Source organism: Haliotis rufescens, unplaced genomic scaffold (genome assembly GCF_023055435.1).
Source record: "Haliotis rufescens isolate VD_foot unplaced genomic scaffold, xgHalRufe1.0.p SCAF_42, whole genome shotgun sequence".
Classification (NCBI taxonomy): domain Eukaryota; kingdom Metazoa; phylum Mollusca; class Gastropoda; order Lepetellida; family Haliotidae; genus Haliotis; species Haliotis rufescens.
The window spans coordinates 3,268,710-3,292,355 of NW_025964135.1; the positions used below are offsets into that span (position 1 = coordinate 3,268,710).

Consider the following 23,646-nt stretch of genomic DNA (forward strand, 5'->3'; position numbering starts at 1 on the left):
CTGTGTACGCGAAGGGTTGTACACTTAAAACCTTACTTGCTGATCAATACAAGACCTTTCAGATCGATGAGAAGCATAGAAATTACATATTACTTCAGTTGCGTCTGTGCGGTTGCCGAGATGAGACAGCAGCATCTGTCTTTGTAATATTTCTGTGCGTGATGTGGACATGAAAATGGATATGCATATGTATAGTACAATAGTCGGGCTGATGATGACTATGGTGGTACACGGATCTACTGGAACGTGCCTGGAAGATCTAAACTGGACCCCATCCTCATCTTACAGTAACAAGAAGTTCAGCGGAGCCGTGAAAGTCTCCCAAACTGTCAGTGGAAAATTGGCATGTATTTCGTTCTGTATCTTCAGCGGAACCAAAGTTGCCATCGTTTACGACAAAACTGACCAGCGGTGTACTTGCCACAATTTGCCGTTGTCGTCGTTGACGCTAGTTGACGCTCCGGGAGCTGTGGCCATGGGGAAGACCACCCTCCCTGCAGGTAAACGGCACAAAATAGACACGTTATGTTGTATGCACACTCTGAGGCCTAGACACTGTATTAGTGTAAAGGGCGGTTGGGTAGCCTAGTGGTTAAAGCGTTCGCTCTTCATGCCAAAGACTCGGGTTCGATTCCCGACATGGGTACAATGTGTGAAATCCATTTCTGGGTTCCCCCGCTGATTTATTGCTGGAATATTGCTAAAAGCGGCGTAAAACTAAACTCACTCACTCAATAATGTAGTGGTACACTGTTACTTGATAAAAATACGACCCATCGGGAGAAAAGGGACCTTATGGAAGGTAGGATATAATTGTGCCATGACGTCATACAGAAAGACGTTTGATATCAACTTACTGTAAAAAATGCCATGTGTGCAGGCTGAACAAACATTTCCTATTTCTCTTTCGTTAGTTCGTAATATAATAAAGCCATTTCAAAACATTTCAGCATACATGCCTACCATCAATTAAGCAAAATTATATTTAAAAACTGCAGCCATTAAATAAACAGTTATAAATCTGAAAATGGAACTTTGCAGAAAATGAGTCCAAAATGTTGATGCCATGCATCTCAATAATAAATATAAATTATAGCTTTTGACTCGTATTTTTATGGTTCTAAGATGCTGTATTTGTAAAATATATTAAGAAATCAAAATGTGATTTTTCACCCATAGGTCCCTTATCTCATGGTTGATCACAAATATAGATACGTTCGTTTCAGTAAGACCGCCTCCGTGGTCTAGTGGTAGAGCGTCCGCCCGGAGAGCGGAAGGTCCGGGGTTCGATCCCCGGCCGCGTCATACCAAAAGACGTTAAAAGATGGTACTTGTCTTAACCCTGTCTGGCGCTCGGCATTAAGGGGCTAAAACAAGGACTGGTCGGCTCGGAGTCAGTATACTGTGTCTGAGTGGGGTATTCATGTTAAACTGCGGCATGGTATCTTAGTGAGCTAGCACTATAAATCGGCATTAGCCCGGACTAGTACAAGCAGCCTCACATATACATACACGTGCATGCACGTCGCTATATAAGTGCAATAATCTTGGACGCGACGTTAAACCCCATTTCACCTCACCTCACCCCGTTTCAGTAATACCCAAAGGCAGGCCCACGGTACGCAATGGAAGCATACAGACACAGTATACACAGTATTTGTTTTGAAGCACATGACTCTCCTTTCTTAATCTGTGGTCCCTTAGGAAAAAACCTATGATCGTTAGTTCCAATCCCGGTTCGCCCCGATAATGTTTCTTGTTGTGTCAACACCATACTCGTGCTCGTTGGTTCCACTGATCATGAAATGGTAAACGTCTCAGACCTGCATGACTTCAGGTTTTCCTCCCACATTAAGCTGACACGCCGTGATATGACTGGAATACTGTTAAAAGCAGCGTTAAACTCACTCACCCACCCACTCTTAAGCTGGGGAGACTTTAAGTGTACTTGTGTTTGCCTGGTCTGAAGATATACCATTTTCATTCAATGTTTGTTTTAAAGTATAGTAAAGTATGTTAATAACGTACACGCTTATAACGAACTGACTGTTATAACTTTTTTTAGTCGCGAACATTTGTTGTATAAATGCTGTATATATGCTTATAACGAACTACGGTTATTACGAACTAAACCGTTACGTTACGTTATAACAATAGTTTACTGGTTATCTTGATTCCCGAAAACAACACATGCGTGTCAATATTTGCAGTCTGTCAAGTTGCTCAGCTAAGTGGGTGATTTGGGTCTTGTTGGATGATAATAGTTACATTGATTATGACAGGAATTACGTGTCACACAGGGGGACAATTATTTTACGGTACAGTAAACTACGGTTATAACGAACTCAAAGGGACCACTAAGTTTAGTTCGTTATAACCGTAGTTCTTTATAAGCATATATACAGCATAACGACAGCAAATAGTCGGGACAAAAAAGTAGGTTCGTTATATCCATCAGTTCGTTATGAACGTGTTCGTTATAAACGTACTTTACTGTATTTTAACCTCCCGGACAGAGCCTTCGGCAATCTTTGTTGATAAAAGCATCACACCAAATTTAAAAACAAACAATTAATTATTCACATACATATTCAAAATTTATAACAATGACCAATTTCTTTTAAGTAACTGACGGTGAGATGCCCACTTACACGGGCAAAGAGATCCTTCAGATTTACTGTTTGATTGTGTGAATCCCTTGCAGTTGCAAAGACCACACAGTCAAACAATATATGCTTGACGGTGAAACTTTCATCACAAGGGATAGACTTAAGAGGTTCGTCTTCATCAGTCTCAAGCAGATATTCGTGGGTAAACCGACTGTGGCCAATACGACATAGTCGTAAAATGACCTCATCATGTCTTGACTGACAACCCAAGTTGGTATGACCGATTGTAGGTTTTAGTTTATATGAAGGGGTTTTTTTTATTCCTACCTGGGTGTCCCACATTTTTTGCATGAGATCCCGAGTATAATTCTTGATAGGTGGTTAGAAATCACTGTACGGAATCAGTCGTTGAGATAAGATTTGTGACGAGCTGCTTTATCGTCTTCGGAGTCTTGTTATGCCTGCATAATTTAAGAAGATGATGAACGTTTTACATTGATTGTGTTGTTTAGTATGGATCAAAGCTGTTTTTACCTCAGCAATGAAGATTGAACTATTATCTGAATGTCTTCGCTGTCTCATTGTCAAAGTGCAATACACTTGGTATCTGGTGTATTTCATTCCACATGATCCAACACACACGGCTTGTGAATGGGTCTTAACAGCAGTGAGCCCCTCAATTTCACTTCCACAGATCTCACAAACCCGTCCTTTCCAGGAAATGTCCTGGTGACCCGAGACAAAGGCCACATCTTCCGAGGTGTGTTTTCTTCCATCACTAACACAATGTCACCGACACTCATGTTCTCACAAGGCTTTAACCACTTCTGCCGTAACTGTAAGCATGGTAGATACTCTTTTATGCATCGTTTCCAAAATCAATCTGAGAGAAACTGTACATGTCTCCACATTCTACCATAAACATCTTCCATTCGAAAGTTACCTGGTGGTATTGAAATGTTTGATCAAAGTAGCAGTAGGTGATTCGGTGTTCACAATCATTCACATTATCTGACACAACAGTGATTGGTCGGCTATTGACTATAGATTCAGCTTCACAAAACAATGTGTTGAGACCTTCATCACTGAGGCCATTCTGTTTGTTAAGCAGAGCAGACAAAACCTTGCGAACTGTCCTAATTTGTCTTTCCCACATACCTCCCATACGTGAGGCAGTGGGTGGATTAAAGATGTATGTCCCTTTCCAGCATAGAGTTGTAGATCTTTGTCTGATCCAACTCCTGAATAGCTTGTCTAAGCTCTTGATGTGCCCCCTTGAAGTTTGTCCCGTTGTTGGATCTAATAATCTCTGGTTTTCCCCGACGTGCCTCGAATCTTGTCAATGCATTTATGAAGGAATTTGTATCCATAGAGTCAAGTTTTACTATGTGTATTGCTCTCACTGTTAGGCACGTGAACAAGCATCCGTATCGTTTTACCAAACTTCTGCCCCTTTTTACAAGGAACGGGCCAAAACAATCAACCCCAACATAAGTGAATGGCGGGTTATGAGGAGTAACCCTTTCCTTTGGTAAACTTGCCTTTCGCTGTGAACTCTGGATGCCTTGATGTCTCCGACAATGGACACACTTCCCCCAAAATCCTATTTATTGTGGTTCGTGCGTTGATAAGCCACAACTTCTGCCGCATGTGAGATAAAACATGTTCTCGACCTGAATGTCCAAGGATCTCATTGCAGTGAGATGATATCAGATTTCCAGCATGATGATTCTTCGGAATGATCATAGGATGTTTAGACTCTTCTTGAATAGGTGCGTTACTCAAACGACCCCCAACACACATGACATCAACAGGCTCAAGATTGTAGAGTGTACTTGATTTCTTCACTCGTTCCCTTCTTCTCAGACGATCTATATCTATATCTATATCTATATCTATATATATATATATAGCTATTTCCTCATGCAAATGACATCTCTGCAAATACTTCAGAAGCTCAACTGTCAGATGACGCGGAGAAACATTTGAATCAAATTTTGTTCCCTTCGTTCTTTGAAGCAACCACTGTTTGAATCGTAAAAGCCATGCCGTGGCTTTCTTCAGTTTCAGCCATGATGAGAATCTCTCCAGTAATCTGTCCATTACACACACAGAGGTATGTAGTTGTACAAAACATTCTACTGCCGTCTTTGTTTCTAAAGAACTCTCAGATACCTGTAATATTTCTGGCATCACTGGCCATCTGTGCTCCTCTTGCCACAAGAAACTAGGACCTTGAATCCATCGATCATGATGTAGGACCTCATTGGCATCTAAACCTCGGGATGCATCATCAGGTGGATTTATATCTGATCCAATATATCGCCAACTGTCCTGTGAAGATCCTGAATGAATAGCACTCACTCTATTTGCCACAAAGGCCTTGTAACGCAGGGATTCATTCTTGATGTAATGCAATACGGTCATATATCTGTCATCATGACCAGAACATGGACTTATCAATTTCCAATCTCAGTTCTCTGCGCAAACAGTTGATCAATTCTAACTGCCATGACAGCAGCTAATAATTCCAGTCGAGGAACTGTAAGTTGCTTCAAAGGTGCAAGTCTCGACTTTCCCATCACAAAAGCACAATGGACGTGTCCTCCATTGTTGACTATCCGCAGATAGGACACTGTGCCATATCCAACCAATGATGCATCTGCAACGTGATGCAAATCACATTTCAAGTTTTCAAACTCTAAGGGTATCAAACATCGGTCAGCCTAGAAAGTCTCAATCATTGGCATTTGTTCCAGCCAACCATTTTCGGGCATTGTCCAATGGCTCATCCCATCCTTTGTGTAGTCGGCATTCACTTTTAAAAATAATCTTTGCCTTTAGAATAACTGGGCAGATAAACCCCAAAGGATCATAAACTGAACTAATTATGCTTATTAATCCTCTCTTGGTGGCTGGTTTTGATTTACAGGTGATTCGAAACCCAAGCGTGTAATTTTCTGTGCTCCACTTAACTCCAAGAGCTCGCCCTTGTGGTAGAAGGTCATTAGTTAGGTCAATGTTCTTTATTTCTTTTGCCCTCTCTTCACACGGAATTGAATTTAACACTGTTCTGTTGTTGCTGACCCACTTTGTCATCCTGAAGCCTCCCTTTGCTAGTAGCTCACATAGTTGCTTAATGAGGTGAATGGCTTTGACTTCTGTTGGGACGGACTTTAAACAGTCATCTACATACAAGTTTTCAAGCACTGTTTGAAATGTTTCCTGATCAACGTCATCAGCATTATTTTCTGCTGTACGCCTAACTGCATACGAAGCACAACTAGGGCTCCATACCCCACCGAATAGATGCACAGTCATTCGATACACTTTAGGAGGTCTAGTTCTGTCCATATTGGGCCACCATAAAAATCTCAGTGTATCCTTATGCTTCTCACTCACCTTCACTTGGTGAAACATAGCCTCTATGTCTCCATATAAGGCCACTCTATATTGACGAAATCTCAGAAGTACACCAATAAGTTTCTGGTAAGATCTAGTCCCTCTAACCCGTCAGTGTTTAAACTTGTACCTTCACACTGTGCTGAACAATCAAACACAATACGTAGCTTGTCAGGCTTTTGTGGCGTAACTACTGCATGGTGTGGAATGCACCAAACTGGCCTACCTCCTGCAATGATTTCATCATCGGTCACCTTTTCTGCATATCCCTTCTCCAATAACTCTGTAATCCCCCCATTGATATCTTTCATACAAGTTCTGGTCCTTGTCTCTTGTACAAAGATTCCAATCCTGCTTCTGCAATGGCATAATTGTTTGGCAATTCTGGATTATCAGACTTGAATGGAATGTCCATTTTATAATGTTCATTGTCAATTTCTACACTTTGGTCCGACATGTTGATAGCTCTCTTGTCATTCACAGACATAGTAACTTCACTATCCATACCACATGAATCCACTTTCCAGAACTTCTCAACTAAAGACTGTAACTCACAATCATTCTGCACTGCTTGTAAATAATGAGATGTCACTGCTCCATGGCTGCCATTCTCCAATGGTCCATTCACAACCCAGCCTAACACCGTTCTTGCAGCGTAAGGTTCATCAGACGCTCCTCTACGAATGCCAATTGCTGCCAGTGCCGACGGATTGTCTTGTCCGATTAGAAGATCAACCTTAGCCCCTTCCAGTTCAGACAGATTAATATCTTTCAAATGAGGCCATTTGTCTAAATCACTTTGAGATGCCACACTGTTTCCATAAACTGAAATACATGATGCGACTTAATGCAGTGCATCACACTCAGGTCAGCAACATTCAGAGTTACCATACCTGTGTCAGATTTGGAGTTATAACTAGTGAGTGTTGTCAGTGACAAAGTTGTTTTACTACCCTGTAGACCAAGCTGTTTAACCAGTTCCTGTGTACAGAATGTGTTTGCGCTTCCAGGGTCAAGTAAGGCGTATGTTCTGATGCACTTACTCTCACTGCCTTGAATCACAACTGGCACAATGGGAAGAGCTATCCTGCTCATGCCGGCCCCATTAACTTCACTAACTGAATTGTGGAGAGACTGGACTGTTGTTTGCGTAGAGATTTCTTGAGTTTTCTTTTTAGCCTCATCAGCCCCAGTCCATCGGCTTCCGCTGAAGTGCAACAGTCTCGAATGCTTGCGTGTACATCCATCTACACCACATTTGCTTGGCTGTAAACAATTGTACGACATATGTTGATTGGAAAAACAGTTATGGCACAAATGCTTCTCACTAACACACTCCTCTTCCTCTGTAACAAGCTTTGGTTGGAATATATAAGTTAGAAGCAAACTTCCCCATTGAATTCTTCTTTGTTTTCATTTTGTCATCTCTTGAAATATTGATAGTTCCAAAAACTGGGTCATTCGCTTCCTCTGCAGCAGTTTCTATGAATCCAGCCAGGTGTGTAATATCAGGGTAATATCCAGTAGCCTTCAGAACACTAACAGCTTCTTTCCGCCATCTTCCTTGAAGAAAGGGTGGTAACTTTTCCACTATCTTTCCCATTCACATTTGATTATCAATTTCGTTGAGGCGTCCCATTGTTGTCAAAGTCACGACACAACTCCGTACATTGTCTGCATATCGTCACAGTTCTGCACCATCTCCAAATCTCAAACAGGGTCTCTCAGTAACCTTCTGTATCCAGGCCTTTGAGATGACAAACTGATTTCCAAAGCGCTCACACAGCAGTCTCCTTGCTTCGGAATACCCAACTCCAGGTTCCATAACTGCGCAACATTTAATGACAGTCAAGGCCTTCCCAGTGCAATTCTGTAGCAGACGATTTAACTTGACACTGTTGTTGACACATGAATCACCAAAACTATTCTCAAATGAACGTACAAACATCCAGTATTTTAATGGATCTCCATCAAATGTCATTAGTTCTGTTTTAGGCAACTGAAGAATGTTGAGCATCTGCCTCTGCATTGACAGGAATTGCTCACCACTATCATGACTATCAGACGCACCTCGCTTCTCAACATGATCCAAATTATCCTGACCAACGGCAGTATAAGGCTTCGGTAGAAATTCTGGTTGAGTCCAAACACTGGTTTGGTGCTGTTGGAGAGCTCTTATCTGCTGTTCTTGTTCATGAATAACATTAAGTAATGCTGCGTGCCTCAATCTTTCTTGATCCATCTTCTCACTTGAAGCCTTATTATCATTTGGATTCAGGTGGTGATTACAATGTTCAACTGTCTGTTGCAAAGTATCAGTCCTTTCAGGTTTATGCTGAGATTCCTGCTTTATCTGACGAGATAACTCAATAAATTTATTGGCTGATAAAGTACCTCCACCCAATGATTCCACATACACAAGTTCTCCTGCTTCTACCACTGCAATATCTGTCTCTAGTTTGAGTGATTCTTGTTATTCCTCATGATCAAGCTCTATCTGACGCCGTTTTAGCTCTTGAGTCTTCTTTAATGCTTCAGCAGGAACACGCAGCGCTGCCTTCTTAGCAGCAACTTTAGCCCTCAATGTTTTTACAGTTTGTTGACTTGCTGCAGAAATCTGACTAACAGAATCATCTGGATTCACTGATATATGTCTTATGTTCATGTCATCTTTCATGTTAATGTCTCTTTTTCTCCCAGCCTTCCACATCAACACATCTGAATGAAACAGATCAAACCTGTCTTTAATCTTCAAATAATAAGACTCCAACTCATGAATCTCCTCTGGATTATCTTTTACAAGTTCCTGTCTCTCAATTGTTTTCTCATGCAATTTGTGTAGAATATCTTTCAAATAGTCCATTTCACTATCAATCACAGTGATATCTGTTTCACTTCTTAAATGTCTCTGATCTGATTTTCTTTTCTGGTATATACTGCCACTATACCACCACGCTGTCTGCCGAACTGTGGTTCTGACTCATATTCACCATTGTTCAATTCACTCCCCTGCATACTTGGCTTATTGGAGTCAATCTCTGACGTATTGACAAAATATTTGCTTATGTTGCGGAATTTTTCTATCCTTCATAAATTTTCTTGAACTTTTGTAGGCACAACAAAAGGGCATTGATTCTTGTACTAGATATTTGTACTTCCTCTTCACATTTTTGTTTACACCGCAGTGTTCTACACGTGTACATTGTATTCCATGATTAGTCGTCGGTTCAAGCTAAAACAAATAAAATGTTTCCACTCAGTCTAGATATTCAAATATCATTAAATGTGCAAGATACTGAAAGCTTTACCTTGAATGTAATATCCTAATAATAATAGTAATATTACCCACAGTGAACTGAAGTGCTTCTTAGGTAAAACTAACGAAAACATGTAACCCCACGAAGCACACCGGTCACCTCGAACCACCGTTCCAACTTCGGAGTTACCTCCCTTCCCTGTCAAGTCTTAAAACTTAGATCGCAATCTGAAATAATCAAATCTTTCAGTAACATACTCCAATTTGTCTCATGTGGAGATGGAGTTACCTCCACGTCAAGAGGACCAAAGGAGTTATGGACCTCTATGGGAACTCTGAGGGAACCTCTTAAGTGGAGGTGGCCTTTGGTGGAAGTGTATGTCTGCAGCTGCTTTTTTTGCTGCTTTTGTTTTGATAATCTTTTTCATCTCTTTGTAAGATGAACAATTTCTGGTTCTGCTTCAGTTACTGGCTTTGGAGTCTGAGACTCGACATTGTTTAAGGTTTTGGTTTGGGAGGTGTCACAGAGGAAAGTGTCACAGTAGGTTTAGGTAGTGAAGCAGTTGGAATTGGCTTAACAGACTTGACCCGTTTCAGATCAGTCTGGCATCAATAGGGACAGTGGTTACAGCTGGACGAGAGACTTCAGCAGAGTATGAAAGGGTAGAAGTGGTTGCAATAAGACCTGCAACCCTCTTCTTATCTTAGTGGTATGAGACATTTTGTTCAGCCTTGACTCTCGGGATTTGGGATTCGCGTTTCAACACAGGGCAAGATTTTAAATAAGCCATATAGTTGAGCCATGGTGAAGTTGTAAATAGTTCACCGTCCCAGCTCCCCACCCGCCACGGAGTGTCACAAGGACAATGCTGTTAGCCAGTGGATTTCCGACTGGCAGCACCAAGGATACTGGGACGGTATACTCAAGCAGATCAACAACAAAATTAATAAATCCACCAGATTGGCCCATGTGTCACCGCCTTCTGGGCATACGACTCTAGGCAAATGAAATAATTAACAATCAAAAATCAAGATTTGATACATATATAATTGGGCCAGGTCCGAAAGTAAAAAAGTCAAATCAGTTCAAACACAATATGTGCTCAACGCTTGGCGTGACCAGCCGATTGATAGAACCGGGCCCATTCTACCACCCGTCTAGGAGAAGTCAGGGTCGAAGTGGTGTATTGGGCAAAGGAACGCTATTCCTGGAACCAGTGCCCTCAACCACCAGACTCCCGTCCTCCGCCGACACAGGGGCGCAACCCACGGCAAACAGGTTGCCCAATTCAGTCGCCTTTTACAACCAGCAATTGGGTGCTGTGGACAAATTCTACCCCGGGTCCACACGGGGGAAGAGCTATTAGCGTTACCCAGCACTCACCAAGGGGAGGCTGCTCTTCAAGAGTGCCCTTCAATTAATACAATGTGTGATAAGAAATATGCAAAAGAACGTTCTTACTAAATGACTGTCGGGATCCAGGTGAGAATGAATACCTCAAGCCCCATGTTCGTTTTCATAGCCGAGGTAGATTTGGTTATGTTCTTAACATCACTAGACTTGAACCACTCACAGCGATACACAGTACATGTTTAAATAGAATAAACATACCAAAACATATTGTAAAGTATGATGGTATGAACATACAATAATTCAGTTTCATAGGAAATGGTAAAGATCTGGGCCACTTGCACAAAGTGATCTTAGCGTTAAGATGATCGTAACTCCCATACTTTAACATAGGCTTACAATAGTTGTAGTGATAAGATCGCTGTGTGCAAGTTGGCCCTGATCTGGATGGGAGTGTCTCCACCGTCCCTGATGAATCATTTCTTAAACTCACGGTCACTGTTGTCCTTGACCAGCCCGGATTTGTACTGACCGCCGTGGTAACTGGAATATTAGAGACTGCGGCGTAAACCAACATTCACGTTCACCGACCAAACAGATGACGAATGACGTTGTAGTTATGTTTACAAACCTTTATATAAACTACTCAAAATAACTTAAAGAATACAGGATTCTTAAGTTTCATATCACTATCGTTCAAATTGAATGTTAAGGGTCCTTGCAGGCAATATGAGGTTCCTGTAAGAGGGGAGGTGAGGTGAAATTGGGTTTAACGTCCCGTCCAAGATTACTGCACTTATATAGCGACGTGCATGCACGTGTATGTGTGTGTGGCTGGTTGTACTAGCCCGGACTGATGCCGATTTATAGTGCTAGCTCACGGGGATACCATGCCGCATGAATACCCCACTCAGACACAGTATACTGACTCCGAGCCGACCAGTCCTTGTTTTAGCCCATTAATGTCGAGCGCCAGACAGGGTAACAACAAGTACAATCTTTTAACGTCTTTTTGTATGACGCGGCCGGAGATCGAACCCCGGACCTTCCAGGCGAACGCTCTACCACAGGACCACGAAGGCGGTCTTGTTCCTGTAAGATAATGAAATGGTGTTGTGTACTGTACATTTAGATAATTACTTTAGAATCTGGAATGAATCAATGATCATGTGGACAGTTGTCATGATTGGTAGATGGAATGACAGACGCCCATGACAGGTCGTGATGCGCTGTTGGTAAAATGAATATTATTTTGCGGCCCTCGGGACGCAGTGTATACGGTTCTGCGTCCAATCTCAACATTTGTCAGTACTGGGAGCGATTCTGTGCGTCACGTAAATTGCTGTTTGACTATGGTGATATGAAATAATCGGGTGTCCTTTAACTTCTTAAGAGTAATATATATAACATATTTATTACTTGCATAAATAAGACGTCATGATGTGACGATTGCGAAATAGAACTCTTCGTAATCAAGAAGTACCATGCTGATCATGAGGTCTTTGAAACTTAGAAGTGATTCACATAAGGAAGAGAATATATGGATCTCAACTTCTTTATTATGTGAAACACAACGTTTCGGAGTATATGCTTACTCCTTCATCAGGTGAATGATGAAGGAGTAAGCATATACTCCGAAACGTTGTGTTCCTCATAATAAAGAAGTTGACCTCCATATATTCTCTTCCTTACCATGCTGAGGTATATTAATAGGCAGTTCTTGTTTCAGATGCTGTGGACACTTGGATAGCTACGATCATTAAAGAATCATCACATTACAGCTTGTACGTACAGATCTATGTTCATGTTTTGTCAATAATTGTACATTATCGCATGGCATTCGTCAAGGCCAGATCGCAGCGCTTGCCAGAAGAATTGTCTATATTAGAGCCCTGTGTGTGTGTGTGTGTGTGTGTGTGTGTGTGTGGGTGTGGGTGTGGGTGTGTGTGTGTGTGTGTGCTCTTGCTAGTCCGAACTAATGTCCATTTTATAGTGCTCGCACACTGAGATACCATGCCGCAATTTAACATGAATACAGTAGACTGACTCCGAGCCGACCAGCTCCTTATTTTAGCCCCTAAATGCCAAGCACCAGACTAACCTCAGAATCAGAAGAAACCTTACCTCTCAGTTGATTTGATCATATGTTTGATTTTCAATTGAAAGTATCTTCAGTTAGCGATATAGTATAGTATGAACAGTACTGCCGCTTAGTCAGCAATTAAAGACAATTATTATATGGCTGTATTTTTAAAAATAAAATTTGAATTAGAAACAATTAACGAGTTCGCATGATACACAACTGCTGATGGTTATCTTAGACATCTTTGAAAATAAAAATAATTGCTTTTTAGCGGTACAAAATTTCAAAAATGGTATAGAGGTCATGTAATTGCAAAATGCAATTCATATTTACACAAAATTACTCAGCCAGAGATTAGGCGTTACAAAGAGTTGCAGGAATAATAATTTAGTGACAGTCAAATGGACATAATTAAATTTAAGAGCAGTTCTTCCTATTTTCTGTTAAATTGAAACAAAATAATGGGGATACTTTTTTTTGGCCCCCAGTTTAAGTACAAGTTATTGCCAGAATTAATGTGAAACAACATACACTATTGTCCCTTGGGAATAAATATAATTGGCCATAGCTGACTGCGTGAATGTCAAGTGAGTTCATCTGAAGAAATATTCCACTCAAGCAACGAGATGTGACACGTGCGTGACACTGTTACACTGGACCTAAATGAACTGCAACTGATGTCACTTCAGCTTATTAAAATGAAAGGCGCTTCTTCTGCTGAAACCTCCTCCGCTGCCTAATGGAAGAGTCTGCCCGGTAATGGGAAAATTGATGGTTCAATTCCCTAATTGTTGTTTGTTGTTTGTTTGTTGTTTAACGCCGCAATATTCCAGCTATATGACGGCTGTCTGTAAATAAACGAGTCTAGACCAGACAATCCAGTGATTGACGACATGAGCATCGATCCACGGAATTGGGATACGATGACATGCATCAACCAAGTCAGCGAGTGTGTGTGTGTGTGTGTGTGTGTGTGCGTGCGTGCGTGCGTGCGTGCGTGCGTGCGTGCGTGCGTGTGTGTGTGTCAACCATCAACCAAGTCAGCGAGCCTGACCACCCGATCCCGTAAGTCGCCTCTTACGACACGCACAGTCGCCTTATTACGGCAAGCATGGGTTGCTGAAGACCTATTCTACCCCGGATCTTCACGGGGAGACAAGCATGGATTGCTGAAGACCTATTCTACCCCGGATCTTCACGGGGAGACAAGCACAGGTTGCTGAAGACCTATTCTACCCCGGATCTTCACTGGGAGACAAGCACAGGTTGCTGAAGACCTATTCTACCCCGGATCTTCACTGGGAGACAAGCACAGGTCGCTGAAGACCTATTCTACCCCGGAACTTCACAGGGAGACAAGCATGGGTTGCTGAAGACCTATTCTACCCCGGATCGTCACGGGTCCTATGATACATGACGATATGTGTTGGCATTAAGGGGCTAAAACAAGGCTCGGGGCCAATATGCATCTCTGAAGGGGGTATCAATGCTTAACTGCGGTATGGTATCTCAGTGGGATAGCACCATAAAATTGGCATTAGTCCGGACTACTACAATCAGCCACCCAAACCACACACAAACTCACACACACGAACTCACACACACAACACACATGTGTGCATGCCCATGTAAATTCTGTGATCGTGACGCGACGTTATCCCCGTTCCACCTCAACTCTTTTGTGTGAGTGAGTGAGGTTGTTTTTTCTGATTGTCACGAAGCTGTGCTCCAGAGACCATGGTGACATTACATAATATAAAGTAATACTAGTAAACATCGCACAGGGTCACAGTTTTATTATTACCAGTTGGGGACGGTCGGGTAGCCTAGTGGTTAAAGCGTTCGCTCGTCACGCCGAAGACATGAGTTCGATTCCCGACATGGGTACAATGTGTGAAGCCCATTTCTGGTGCCCCCCGCCGTGATGTTGCTTGAATATTGCTAAAAGCGGCGTAAAACCAAACTCACTCACTCACTATTACCAGTTAAATGTACTTAAAGAGTACAAGTTATAGGATCAAGGCACCAAATGACACTGACAATGATCCCTGATTAATGACCCATGAAAAAATATACAACCTGATTAGCTAAGCAACTGTACAACAGCTAAAACAACACCCGGACAGGACAATCGACAAGACGCACAGACAGACAGTTAAGTCGGTTTCGACCAATTAACACCTCAGAGCTAATCAACAAAAATAACCTCAGCTTGGTTAGATAGGGAGGAATGGGTACTGATCTGGGCACTATCCCTAAGTATAGGCTTCCCAAAAATACAGGTACGTGACCTACAGAGTATCTAGACTCACAACAATAAAACTGTACTTCACGAAAAGAGTAACTTGACGCACAATTAAAAAAAGGTAGTTGACAAAAAAGACCATCCCGGAAAATTGGTCATTCGCGGATTACAAGTAAAAGGATATAACACCCTAGCCAATACGTTTAGCGCAGTAACCATCTGGGTAAGTCAGAACAAGATCAAAATCGCCCAATATTTACTTACCAGCGAAATTAAGTTTCTACCTGACCACCCAGTAACAATACGACCTAGCGAATCCTGGCGGTGGCGACATGTGAAAGCGCCAAGGCTCTTAAACGCGACACACGGACGTCGGAGAAGACAAGTTCCCCTTTCTAGCTTGGCGAACGTTTAAAGCTGGGAGATGTATCGTGGCCATCGGCTGTTTCAGTTCAGCCAGATGAGGAGAGCGTCTACTTTTTTTGTTAGCCGGGAAGTGTAAAATTTTAGTTCACCGAGAGCCCACAATTTAGGCTCCACCAGAAACTTTAGGCATCAAGACACGATTTCAGTTAACCGAATCACTCTGCAATGTCAGTCCAGCGTACACGTGTCAGTCATCAATGAAAGTTCGACGAGCCAGTCTACAATGTCTGTCTACCAATTCACTTACCACTTTTGTCATGGTGATCGAATCACTGGCTTCTAGCACGCCACAATTCTTCACAGCGAGTTGTTGCTCCTTAGATGACTGGGCACGATGGGCCTGAAAACCTGGTTTGTTTGGAGACTGGCGTCTTGTGTGCACACAGTCTGATCAGATTTATCAGTCCGATCAACCATGTACAAACATCGTAATTATTATTATTTTCCTGTTGTCGATATTGATAATATGATCAACATTTACATTCGGTTTCGAGTATTTATACAGTTGGTGGTTGCAGTTTGTTCAATAGCTATCCGGCCAGTAGCATGAAAGGTCCCCCCGACTACTACCCCAGTTATGGCAACACGAAGAAAGCCTGGTGCCCCAAATCCAGAGACTCAAACCAGTATGTGGAGGTAAGTCGTTGTCATTCGCCGATGAAACAATGAAAACCGTACAACGTGTTAACTGCAGAAAAATATATATTGGCTACAAATAAAGCATTCTCCATTCATACTCACTACAGTTAGTGCCTTAAATCCCAAAATTTCCAAAATAGTGGACAAATCCTAAACGCCACAAACCAAAACGGAGAAATGAAAATGGAAAAAAGTCCGACACAAACCCGAACCAAGTAATTCAAACTTGGTTAGACAAAAATGTTTCAATTCCTAACACTAGTATTCCTGAGTATCTACGTCCATGCGGTCATGATGGATAACCTGGATTTTTTCACCACCATAGTTCTATTTCGAAAGTGGCGTCATTACCGGCCGCATCCCTCACTTAGAAGAGAATTCCTCTACTCGGTGTCGTGGCATACGAGTCAGATTAAACAAGTGAAATGTTCCAGGGTATTTGCCACTCCGACACAAAGATGCCAACCTGTTCAAAACACAGTAAAGAACACATCTCACGAATACAGCCTTAATGTTCATTGTCGTTCTTTGCACGTGCTTTGCGGATTTTTGGAGATATTGATGTTTTTAAGCAATTTTTTAAAACATTCATTCCCAAAATATCGTGCAATTTCCGGGTATAAATTACGCACGGATCTGTTCCCTATCGATTAACACCAACGAACATGCCAAGACTGACCGCTGTCCAGAGGGAGAGAGCCATAGGTATGCTGCAGATGGGAGCGACACAGAGAACGGTTGCCATTAACATGAACTGCTCCAAGATGACCATTACCAGACTGGTCGCACGTCTCCGACAGACTGGCAGAACCGCAGACAGACCACGGAGTGGCAGACCAAAGGTCACGACCCCACAGGATGACCGCTTTTTACGGGTACTTCATCTGAGGAACAGATTTCTTACTGTGACGTCTTCAGCTGCCAACAGCTTAGGACATCCGGTCAGCAGACAAACAGTGACCAAACGACTACGACATTATGGTCTCCGGGGTTATCGCCCTTTCAAGGGCATCACCTTGACCCGTCAACATCGACGTGCAAGATTGACGTGGTGCAGGCAAACTCAGGGATGGCAACAAAGGAAATGGCGGCGGGTGCTGTCTAGTTACGAGAGCAGGTGCCAACTCTTCAAACCTGATGGGTGGACGAGAGTTTATCGACGACGTGGTGAACGTACGGCTCCTTGTTGTGTCCAGGAGGTGGAACGTTACGGGGTCGGAAGTGTGATGGTCTGGGCGGCATTTGTGGGGACGAGAAGACGGAACTTGTCATCATCGAAGGCAATCTGACAGCACAACGCTACATTGACAATATCTTACGGCCAGTGTTTTTTTCCTTTCATCCAGCGTCAACAACGGACGGTGTTCCAACAAGATAACGCCACACCCGAATAAAGCCCGTAGTACAAGAGACTTCCTCAACGCTAACAACGTGACTGTCCTGCCGTGACCAGCTCGATCACCAGATCTGTCACCCATAGAACATCTCTGGGACCAGCTGGGGCGTCGTCTTCGGAAACGTCAACATCCTCCCTTCACGACACAAGCGTTGATCGTTGCCCTACGTGAGGAATGGAGTCGGATACCTGCAGTCGATGTGAGGACGCTTGTCTACTCAGTTCGACGCCGCATTCGAAGATGCATTGCCGCTCATGGAGGTCATATCCCGTATTGAACGGTCTGGGCCGTCGTCACCTTAAAGTTGTAACCAATGTTGTTGATCGAATACTGGACGAATGACCCCTTGTAAAGAAATGTCCCTGTTGGAGGTCAAGGACTTTGTTGTTGAATTAGTAAATTTGCATTTTTTTGTTCTGAATGATGAATTGCTACAATACAATTGTTATTGCTGCTATAAATTTTGTTGGTCAGAAATATCGTTGGTAACGTTTCTTTTGGCCGTCAGCATGCTCAGTTTAGTGATAATACCGTTCGCGAAAGGTGAAAGTATTCTGCCCCACCGGTGGCACCCGTCACAAACACATACAAAGGCAAGTCAATTGTTCACCTGACGAAAAAGCGGGAACATAGGGAGAGTCAAAATAGGCAATTGCATCGGAAATCATTTTGGTCACTGATGGGTCAAATTTGGAAAAAGTATTGGGGGTAACGCCAGCCTCCGTTCCAAACTCCGTAAACATCGGTGTTGTCGCTAATTGTACTTTTTGTGAAAAATGTATTGTGAATCGTTCTTATATTTATCCTAATATGTCTCTTTGACTACCGCTCGTTTTAACACTGTTTATTTCCAGCTCGGCATAGCCGAGGCCATCTACATCATGGAGATCCACATCTATGAGGTGTTCTGGGCTGGTGGCGTTGAGTCGGTCTCAGTCCGGGATTCGAACTCCAACTGGATGGTAATCTGGAGTGCTACCACTTTGTCGAAGATACAGGAAAGTCGGATTTTCGTGCCTACGTTCATAGTAAGTCCGAATTGTATTTCTATAATAAACAGTTTTAGTTTTTATTTAATTTCAGTTCCATATTGTGTCACATTAATTTTACGCTGCATTGGGCAGCTGATATCTGGGCATATATAGTCAGCATCCTCATCTAACATCATGCTGCCTGTGACCCGTGAAGATTCCGGGGTAGAATAGGTCTTCAGAAACCCATGCCGTAAAAGGCGACTATGCTTGTCCTAAAAGGTGACTAACGCGATCAGGTGGTCAGGCTCGCTGACTTGGTTGATACATGTCATGGTATTCCAATTGCGTGGATCGCGTGGATCGATGCCCTTAATAATACGGGGTGTTTTCTCCTGTATCGTATCGTTAAATTACTTAATGTGCAACTTTGCTCGTATCGATTTGTCATCCGTTTTTCTTTAGCCACCCGATTTCAAGGCGGACGCCATCAGGATTGACCTTGACCTTGCTACTACTGGTGAATGGTCCGAGTTCGACGCTGTGAGAGTTATTGGGAGCAGGACCCGGAGAAGGATAAGCTTGGTGTAGTTCGTCGGGAGAAGTGTCAGTATATGGACTAAGTACTGTCGGAAATGCTAGAAAACTGCTTTTTGCCTGTTAAAAAAGGAGATAATTTTTCTCAGAGTGTTGTTATTGAAATATCGAGTAACTACCGACCGTCCTACCTGTGGTTTGAAGTATTTCAGCCACAAAGATTCCTATCGACAAGTTTACAATGATAATAATGTAGTCTTCATAAAACATCTAATCCACACACAAAAATCATTTTGAGAAAATTCTAGATGCGCATCTTCTAGAATGACAAAATGACGCTGCGTTTGTTTTGTTAACATTGCTCCCATGATGCATGTTACATTACACTTGCATAGCCATAACCATGGTACACGAAATGGAGTCTGTACTGGGAAATGTTTACAAGTTCTTTACACTTAAGAGAGACACAGAGGGAAAACATTTATTCATTAAGATAGGGTGAATTACCGAACTGCCCAGGCTATGGGGTCTTCAATTCATACCATCAAGTCTACATTATGATAAATAAAACAAAACAGGTATAGGGGTGGTCTCAAAAACAAAACTGGGACGTAAAAGGATATTAAGACAACTTTGATACATGGTGATTTGGCGTATAGTGTACAAGCTTAATGAGCAGAAGGTAACCCTGACTTATAGTAGGATTTGGGATGAATTAAAGAAACAATTATTGTTAACTGCACTTACTATTGCCCTCCAAAAGATGGGATTTCGATACACTGCGTGTGGCCATGACCGAGCACTTTTCAGGGGAAAATATTCCATCCTGTCCATGAGGTCACATTATCTCCGAACCATTCATAACTATCACAATCAGGGCGTCCAGATAACGTACCTTGATGAATCATTCCACTGACTACATGTGGCTATCGGTAGATGGACAAAAAGGACCCATAGACCATCAGGTAAAGGTCATCGTGTCATTGTTTCGCACGCTGCAACCAATGATATGGGGCTTTGTGATGGATGTGTGCTAGTTTCCGAGGCGAAAAAGAAAACTGGTGATTTTCATAAGGATATTATAGGAGGTGTCATTGTCATAGATAACGCCAGTTAATATAACGTCCGGGAATCAGATACTGTCGCCCAAACCATAAGTAGTCTGAAGGCGACCATACAGGAATATATGACATTGTCGACTTCAGACCATATGAAACGAACGTTCAACTCATGGAGAAAATTCGGCTGAATAAGAACCCTGTAAAGTACAGGACATATGTGCTAGCGGCACATTGTGAGTTCAACAATGTTGTGCCCATCTTGGCTAAGTGTAAAGGTTTCGTGGCAAGACATAACACAACATTCAAAAGGACAGATTCATATCCACCATCAGCGGAGGTAAATGCTACCTCAAGAAATCATCTGTAGAACAACAAATACTTTTGGATTCCAAAAATGCAACCTCCCAATACTCATCCCGTTTCATAGCTCTTAACTATTCCATCATATTTCCCAGCAAATATAATGCAGGACATATCCTTAAATTTCTACCCCATCAACGCACATGTCAATTAGACCAGTGAAGATCCGGGGTAGAATAGGTCTTCAGCAACCCATGCTTGCCGTAAAAGGCGACTATGCTTGTCGTAAGAGGTGACTAACGGGATCGGGTGGTCAGGCTCGCTGACTTGGTTGATGCATGTCATCGATCCGAACTGCGTGGATCGATGCTCATGATGCCAATCACTAGATTGTCTGGTGCGGCGTAAAACAACAAACACAACAACATTAAGGGTAAGGTGCTGAAAAATCATGATCATGATGTCAATCACTGGATTGTCTGCTTCAGACTCGATTATTTACAGACAGCCGTCATATAGCTGGAATATTTCTGAGTGCGGCAAAACAAAAAAATGTCAATTAAGTACAATAACAGCAATATTTTGAGACAACCCTCAACTCAGTGACATTTGCACCTGTGAGAATGCACGGGACAGTATGAGGTCATCACCTCGGGACAGGTGTTAGGTGATTACCTCAGGTTATAGCCCATTTGATACATACATGACAATGAACGAATAATTTCTAAGTTGATCATCATTTTACCTGTAAAAGTACATTTTAAGGGTAACCACAGTGTTAGTTAGGACAGGCTAGATTAGGGCAATTTGCGTTATTTTGATATATGCTCTTTTATAGTCGTATGACTATGACTCGTATTTATAAAATGAAGCCAGAAAAGCAGTATTTTAGCATTTCCGACAGTACTTTAGTTGCATATATCCCGACAGAAATACGAATCGATAAAAACAGTACATATACCCTACATAAGGTATTTGCATGCAGATCAGTTTCTCAGAATGAAGTCCATATTAATACTCGTTGATGATCTCTTACAGTCTTAAAGGTAACAATCGAACGATACCCAAAGGCTGCAAGACCTAAAGTAACACGTGGCCAACACACGCACAAATGAAATTCCTTTTCTGTACACGACAATATTACAATACCAGTTTAGAATTATGAAATAACGCTAAACATAACACGATAATGAAAGCCTTGTTTTGAGATCAAGCAGCGCTTGGAATCAGTACTCGATGTCTGCCTTTAAAGAGTAAACAGATGAGTTAGTACGAAGCTGATCAATAAATCGCATTCTCCGCCGACTAAATAATGATTACGCACAAATCAACAGTGCTTGTGTGAATATGACTATCAGTTGCTGTGTTAGATTAATGTTTTTTTTCTTTTCCGTTCCCATTTTCAAGTGAACTTGAGCCGTCATTTGCTGTTTAAGTGGTATTTTATCTACGCACAAATCAACAGTGCTTGTGTGAATATGACTATCAGTTGCTGTGTTAGATTAATGTTTTTTTTCTTTTCCGTTCCCATTTTCAAGTGAACTTGAGCCGTCATTTGCTGTTTAAGTGGTATTTTATCTACCATGTTAAAACATTAGAGATTATTTGCTGAACCCAAGGCAAGTCTACACTAACACTTCTTATGCACAGAAAGAAATTCAACTTGCCCATCTTTCATTATTTTAAAATATTTTTGGTCCGTATCTACCTAACACTGCAGCGTACTGCGACCTTTGAAAACTTACTATCATTCGTCTACTTGCGTGTCGAACAATAAAATATACTCAAAATATCACCCAAAAGTTGGTTCATATGATGAATAAAACAAAACGTATATGATATCTGCAGGATAAAAATATCTTTTATAATGATGTATATATAATATAATAATACACTACTGCCTAGAAGTTCATTCCCCTTACACGCATGGGCAACGCGTTACGCAACCAGTGTGCATCGGGTTGGTCACGCGTGTGAGACCCGTGTGCAACGCGTTGCACACGGGTGTGCACCCCGTCCGCCACTCGTGTGCAACGCGTGACACACTCATTAGAGGGGGAACAAACTTTTGACCAAAGGAGGACCCGTCTTAAGCTGAACCTGGAGGTGGTAACAAGGAGAGAAAATTTTGTTATCCTGACGAAAAATGATAATACACATGTATTTCCTAATGTCTCCTTTCTTTATGTGATTTTCTGGGAATAACATGAATACTGTTGCGATTAAATAGATCTGTTTTGTTTTATACGACCATTGCTTCTAAATCCGATGGTGTTAATTAAGAGAATACATGGTCCTGGAACATGTTATTGCAATTGAAATGCTTTTATTGTGATTTGACATTAACCGTCTGTAGTACGACTTTCAGTGATAATATGTATGAGGTTTGGCGGCGCATTGTTTTTATTGGACCCTGATTACTTTATGATGACTTGGACTCTTTATCACAGCTCCATAGCCGTGAGGCTGGAAAAGAGCAGCATGTAATTAATGAGGGTGGGTTATATCATTGAGGATACACTTGAGGGAGAGAATACTAATTACCGTACTACAGGAAGAGACCTGTAGACGTAAGCGCGGGGTTGTGTTTTAGCTGGCCGTTTGATAATGGCCGCCAGGAGAAGTGAGCTTTGCCTGCATCATCTAAAATAAATAATAAGATACAGCAGTGTTATTTTCACGGTCTGTTGAATAAACTCCCAGCGCAACGGTCAATGTATCTTCTACTTGATCCTTGATACATCATTTTGTCTTTTACAATATATAGTATTTCAACGTACAAAGGACACTGATCTAAAGCAATTCCGCGGGAGTAGTTGTTACCTGTGCATTACTGTATTTTCCCAGTGAGTACCCGGATGATATAGCAGAAATCTAGACTTGTTCGCGACCTGTGCTCGCCATTCGTAAGCGCATTTTAATTGAAAGTAGAAGGACGTATGGTCACACTGATCAACAAAAATGAAATACAGTTTTTGAAATGTAGGTATATTTGTGGGGAGCATCGGTAATGGTGATGCAGTTTTGATAAGTCACTTGCTTAGTAATTGTGCAATCTTCGTGTACACTATTTTGACTTGCAACACAGAGTAAATATTTCACTGAACATTGCTTATTTTACCGTGTGTATATGTTTACATTCAAAATGTAAACAGATTTCACTAAGGAAATGTATTAAAACGCCTAAATATTCAGTTAATTTCACAAATTAACTGAAAAATATGTCCATCTTTATTAATATGATAACGAATTCCAAATATGTTTAATACCATCACCAAGTACAGTTCTGTATTGTTTGGCTTCTTTTCTTAGCATAATTAATATATTGTGATGTGTTTAAGCTCTCTTGGTCGTCTTTATCATTTTTAG

At 41.8% G+C, this 23,646-nt stretch overlaps 1 protein-coding gene across 1 annotated transcript; it reads left to right on the forward strand.

Moving 5' to 3' along the window:
* The first annotated feature begins 120 nt into the window (after nucleotides 1–120).
* LOC124148171 lies at nucleotides 121–19,061 on the forward strand. Its single transcript, XM_048382915.1, has 5 exons — nucleotides 121–500; nucleotides 12,348–12,402; nucleotides 15,891–16,008; nucleotides 18,263–18,436; nucleotides 18,845–19,061. The coding sequence occupies exons 1-5, from the start codon at nucleotides 170–172 to the stop codon at nucleotides 18,968–18,970; spliced, it is 804 nt and encodes a 267-aa protein (XP_048238872.1). The 5' UTR covers nucleotides 121–169; the 3' UTR covers nucleotides 18,971–19,061.
* Nucleotides 19,062–23,646: the final 4,585 nt, after the last annotated feature.